General features: G+C 35.1%; 1 protein-coding gene and 1 long non-coding RNA gene across 2 annotated transcripts in view; one reads left to right on the top strand and one right to left on the bottom strand.

Moving 5' to 3' along the window:
* Nucleotides 1-623, top strand: part of LOC106692596 (2-acylglycerol O-acyltransferase 2) — a 17,656-nt gene extending 17,033 nt beyond the window's left edge. Inside the window, exon 6 of the mRNA XM_014438642.1 lies at nt 217-623. Within this exon, the coding sequence (XP_014294128.1) occupies nt 217-377 (161 nt within the window). The 3' untranslated portion in view covers nt 378-623. The remainder of the gene's footprint in view (nt 1-216) is intronic.
* Nucleotides 624-2,301: 1,678 nt separating this feature from the next.
* The window catches only part of LOC106692597 (uncharacterized), an 8,342-nt gene continuing 4,548 nt past the window's right edge, over nt 2,302-6,095 (bottom strand). The window contains exons 2-3 of the long non-coding RNA XR_010845029.1: nt 4,712-4,893; nt 2,302-3,487 (exon numbers count right to left, since the gene is read on the bottom strand). This is a non-coding gene — a long non-coding RNA (uncharacterized lncRNA). The remainder of the gene's footprint in view (nt 3,488-4,711; nt 4,894-6,095) is intronic.

Here is a 6,095-nt window from a genome sequence, read left to right as displayed (position 1 = left end):
TGTATAAATGAGACTGCATGTGTATAGCTATATGTTTGGAAGTACCACGAAGGACTATAGTTCCTATTAACTGTTTTGTTGCAAATGAGACATAAAATCATCTCCTGGCATGTTGTCCACCAGTCCTGTTAATTACAAACACTAACACATGCTTATAAATATTTGCTTCTGATCTCATATATTTCTGTAATAATTCTTTTTTTTTTTTCATTATAGTTGGCAGGCCAATAGAAATTCCGAAAATTGCAGAACCAACCCAAGAACAAATTGATCAGTATCACAAACTGTACACGGAGGAACTGCTGAGACTGTTTAATGAACACAAGCATAAATATGTTGATGATTATGAAAACACACACCTCGAAATAGTTGGCTGACTAAAATAGACTACAACGATTTAACCAATCATTGAGTTCCCAATTATCAGCGATCAGATTCAAAGATTATTATTAAGTGCTAATTATTATTTGTTATTAAGTGTTGTACTAAACTGTTGTGCTACAAACGGCCATTTTGCAATTGTGTTGGCTGTGCAATATAGGACAGTTTGAAGTATTGTGCAACTAATGAGGTTCTGCATATTAATATATATTTTTCCACTAAAAATATACTTTTTCTTAGTACCAATGTCTTTTATTAATTAGTTTCGAATAAATAATTTGTGTTTCAATGGTTGTATTATCTACTGTACATTTAATAGTGCATGGTTTACTAAAAAAATAAATTGAATAATTAAACAATATTATTTTTTTTAAATATTTTATATCTTTTCACTAAAACTATTAATTGGTTTGAACAATTCATTACTTTCTTCAGATAAGTTACCCCTCTGTTATTATTATTGACTCGGCTCCACAACTCGATGTCGAGTCCTGGCCTCCTGCAACAGCCTCCACCAATCATTACGATCCTGTGCGGCCGCTATCCAGTTCCTCACTCCCATCATGGTCCTGGCTGATGGACCACACCATCACTCCATCGAAGGCGTGGTCTTGCTCCATGTATTACCTAGGTCACTATTTTCCTTGGCAGATCACTCTCAGCCATCCGAGCAACATGCCCTGCCCACCTCAATCTACTGAACCATCTCAAACTGGCCAACGTCTAGTTCCTTATATAAAACCTTGAGCTTTGTTCGATGTCTCCATATCTGGTCAACCTTGACAGCTCCAAATATTTTACGGAGAATCTTCCACTCCAGGTTAATGGTCTTATTAGGTTGTGTTCACCAGCCTTGGAGATATTCCACGTTTCCGAGCCTTACATAAGAATTGGTCTAATAATTGTTTTATACAGATAGATTTTGGTGTTCTTAGACAAGGCACGGCTCCTAAAATAGGGACCAACACCATAATAACAGCGGTTGGCACAAAGGACTCTTCGTTTAATTTCGGAATCCACAACATTGTTTTGGGTTATGAGGGATCCAAGATACACAAACTCGGGGACTTTTCCGAAAGTATATTCTCCGATCCTGATTTCTTCACCGGGCCTGGAGATTTCCTTTGTGACCGTGTGTACAGTATTATACCCCTCTGTAAAAGTATAAAATATAAAAGTTTATATTTTTAAATTTTCCGCGAATTGATTCTCTATCTTAGCGATTTCTTCAAATATTCATTTCTGTCATATTCCTGCAACTTATGCACAATCCTCGTTTCTGTAATAAAATAGAATTTCAAAAGTGCCCACACAACTCAAATTCTTCCGATTCCGTAAACTGACTGATGTGGTTTGTTGGGCTATCCCAATTGCAATTATTCAAAATTGAAGCGAATACTTCATTAAATTTTCTTTTAAAAAGTGTATTGTATTTCCTTGAAATAATTGTAGCACTGACCACTTGACTTTTTCGATTAACTGAAGAGGAGACTGGAGAATTTCTTATGTCGTATAGGCGTATTCAAACTTACCTCCAACCTGGATTTGGTTAATTATACATCAAATAGATGACAGCAGTTATCGCCCATAGATTCAGCTAGCTCATTCTGTATGCTACCTATACTCATTCTATATGCTAACTCATAACTTTATGCTATCCGTCAAGTTAACCAGTTAATTATTGAGGGAAAACATTTCAAATACCCCCTTAACTTATATACTTTGTACCTCTTAGAATATATAAATACTCTTTAGATTATATTTTGTATTAAAATAATAGCTTACGATATTTGTACTCCTCTGGATTAAGTCTACCCACATCAAGTTTAAGAAATATATTTGTACAATACAAATTTTAATTCATTTCGTCCTTATAACAAAAAAAATTTTAAAGGTTTAAAAAAAAGTATAAATGCCATATGAAATGAAAAATAACATTTATTCTGAAAATATCCTTTTATAACAATAGTAAAATATACGTAATAGTAGCATATATTATCCATTTTTTGGATATAAATAATTATAATACCAAATTTAAATATAAAAATAAAAATTATTTAGAAGAATGGAATATACTAAAAAATAACTCGAGTATTTATCTAAAAAAAAAAAAGAACCTTTTTGAAATTTGTTTCTATAATTTTCGCTTATCTTTATAAAACCAACTAAAGCTAAAACCGTACCTAAATCCGCTTTCTTCTATGAGGTACTGTTTTTTGGTACATTCGTGATATGTAATGCCAGTTTTGTTGCAAAAATCAAGAAAATCCTCTACAGCACAAAGTGTACCTTTCAACTTCAAACTCATCATAAGGGCATTAAAATATATCAAATGACACAAATGTGATTCCTCAAGATCAATTTGAATCTAACATATAAGACAATATATTTATGATTGCTGAAATGAAATGACTTTTTATTGCCTTGAAATGTACCAAATGTATACAATACTGCGAACAGAAAGGGAGAAAACTCAGCTTTCTGAGAGCACTACAGAATTTGAATTTGGCCAAACTAAAAAGAAGTAAGGGACCGATGTACGACACGTCACAATCTCTCAAGATCACCAAAAATAATAAATGAGAATCCTTCCCAGGATACCTAAACCCCCAAAACCAAGAATTCCGGTCTTACTTTTATCTTTGAAACATTTCCTAATGATGCGTAGTCTTTGAAAACAGAATTAGTTAAATCGAGCGAAATTGAAAAGAGGCTGAAATTGGAAATCGGCTTCAAGTGGTAGCCTCACTCATCTTATTCTTGATTGGAAGTGATTGAGGAAAGGAAAGACATAGCAATTGGTATAATGATACGAAAATCTGAAGAAGGCAGACTGAAGTTAGTAATACTCAATAAAATATTTTCCCTTGTTACATTGAGATAACACAAAGGTTATCTCCCCGTCCCTGACCCAGCCTAAGCAGTCCACTCCTCCGCGTTCCTTCCCTTCAGGTTCCATATTCATGTAGCTGACCTGGATTCGGAACGGCTCAGCCCGCGCCTGCACCTCGAACTCTTTTCCTCCAGTTCCTTTGAGTTCGTATCGGGCTTCAGCAGCATCGTCCTTCACAAATCTGAACAGTCCTTCGTCCCATTCGATGTAAATCTGTTAAGCAATAAAGGAATTATTTAAATTTACAATCTAATCAAGTTCGAATTTAATATTTGTCAGTCTATTTTATTTTATTCAAGTTTCTTTATATAATGGACCTGACTTTGACTAACTAAAGCTCAACTTTAATAATTGAGGGAAAAAAGAAAAAAAATCAAAGCAAGTTGTAATTAGAGTAGTTTTATAGTTCTGCCAATTTTGATACGCTGTTATCTCCTTATGATGAATGTCATAATATACCAACATATCGAAGTTCTCAACAGGCGATATGAACATACTGAGTGATATCTCAAAGTAAAATCGAGGAATTTACTTCCTTATATATTCGAAGTAGCAAAAAAGAATTTATGAACAATTATTAACTTTAGCAAATACCGCAAGCGCAATCTACTGTAGCCCTACCGTCTATATTTTTCTAAAAATAAAAAAACAATCACCACCAGTTTCTTCTATAATTCCTTTAATAAAAAGAAGATTTTTAATATGAGGAATTACAGATTTGAAGAAGGAAGACGAATGAGGAAATAATATCACAAAGGTAGCAATCGATCGCGCTTGATATGAAAGCAAAGAGGTTACGATGGGCAAGAAGCTTTCTGCCAGGTCTCCTCTTCCCAACTACGAACGCCTTCGTCTTAGGAATCAGACAAGAGGCCAAAATTCAGAAGATTTTAACTGAAAAAGACACATAATTAGGTAGAAAACCACCGTCCAAGAAAGGCACAGGTGGATGAAGCTAGTAGTGGTGGCTGAAAATTTCCAAGGTCTATAAGTAACTGGAAAAGAAACTAAAGACAGGAGGATATAGAGGGGTAGAGGTACAGTTGTGAAATGTCTCAGTATGGGGGACTTTTGGCACGGATTTGAAAAAGGTCGGGTAACGCTGCACAGTTTTATGGACTATGGGCCATTTTGGCCAAGGAAGTTAAGGCGTCAATCTGTCCTGTCTACTTACTGCAGTGGCTCCAGTTGGAGTTTTTCTTTCGTGGCGACCCCAAGAAATGAAAACTTGACCCCCCACCATTGATTACCTGTAGATAACCCCTGTCAGATAACCTGAAGGTAACTCTCTCCTCCTATCAGAAAAGCCCTAGAAGAGAGTCATAAAAGAAAATTCTGTGGAATATATAAGAAATATAATCTTTCATATGTAAAGATAAACAAAATTAGTAATGAATGAGGTAAAAATTAATTAAATATTGTTACTTTCTAAAAGACCTGAGCGAAATCCCCGGCGGGTATCTCAGCTGGGAATGACCACTCATTCATCTGGTAGTAGTGGTAATGGGAGAGCTCCCAATCTGAGTCAGTGGCATTGACTAGGACTAGATATCCTCCCTGACCCATCTCTTGAATTGGGAAACCAATTTCCAAGATGGGATTGAAAGATAAGTATTAATCTGTAACAGACAATGGCAATGATCTAATGAAAAAAAATTTTTAATTTTAGGAAGACAGTCGGGTGACAGTCAATTAACATACTGTTAACGCCACATATTTTTATGATAAGTATATTTTGTTTTACATGAAGGGAATTATACTTGTAATGTTTATATGGTGAAATACAGGCTAGTAGGTGCAATAGTAGTACAAGTGGTGGCCTAAGGTCAGTAGCCTATGTATACTCGCCCTGTTGAGTAGTTTTGGTATAGTCGCCCCGTTGACTTCGGAAGTACAGTCGCCCAGTCGCTTCTCTCAACAGACTTGCTGCGTGAGTTATCGGAAAGCGTACAAGAGCTCAATAGGAGAAAAAAGGCAGTTATCTCAGCCCAATTTTTTATTACTTTAATGAAAACTATGTATAATTAATAGTCATAATTGATGAGTCTGCCGAGTATAGGTAGGGAGAATAAAAAATGGCGACTGTTTTCAATACCTTAAAACATTAATTTTTCATTCAGACTATATCTTAAAAACTACCATCAACGCTAGAAAATCTAAAAGAAGATTATTTAAAGGAGAGTAAATTTTCTGAAATATGAGCCCTAATAGAGATATTTACGTCCAATAGTTCTCGAGATATAGCTTTTTAAAAAGCAACATTTCTCAAAAATTTACTGAAATATTAGTAGTTGGTTAATTTATTTTGAAAAATCTATAGCTCTTTTAGGGCTGGTATTTCAGCAAATTCGCACTTCTTTAAATAATGTTCTCTTAGATTTTCTAGTGTTGTTGGTAGTTTTTAAGATATAGAGCTCCGAAAGAAAAATTAGTGTTTTTTTAAGGTTTTTAAACAGACGCCATTTTTATTCCCCCTACCTATACTTGGCAGACTCATCAATTTTGACTATTAATTATACATAGTTTTCATTAAAGTAATAAAAAATTGGGCTGAGATAATAGCCTTTTTTCTCCTCTGGGGCTCATGTACTAGGCGCTCCGATAACTCACACAGCAAGTCTGGTGAGAGAAGCGACTGGGCGACTGTACTTAAAAGTCGACGGGACGACTATACCTGACTACTCAACAGGGCGAGTATACATAGTCTACTGTCCTTGACTAGTAATTATACCTCGGTTTCATTAAAGTAATCTAAAATTGGGGTGAGGTAACTGCCTTTTTTTCTTCCCGGCTCTTGTACTAACCGCTTTGACGTGGATTG

The sequence above is a fragment of the Halyomorpha halys genome, unplaced genomic scaffold (assembly GCF_000696795.3).
Source record: "Halyomorpha halys isolate HHAL.00 unplaced genomic scaffold, Hhal_1.1 Scaffold62.1, whole genome shotgun sequence".
NCBI classification, from domain to species: domain Eukaryota; kingdom Metazoa; phylum Arthropoda; class Insecta; order Hemiptera; family Pentatomidae; genus Halyomorpha; species Halyomorpha halys.
This window is presented reverse-complemented; position numbering and strand designations above follow the sequence as displayed.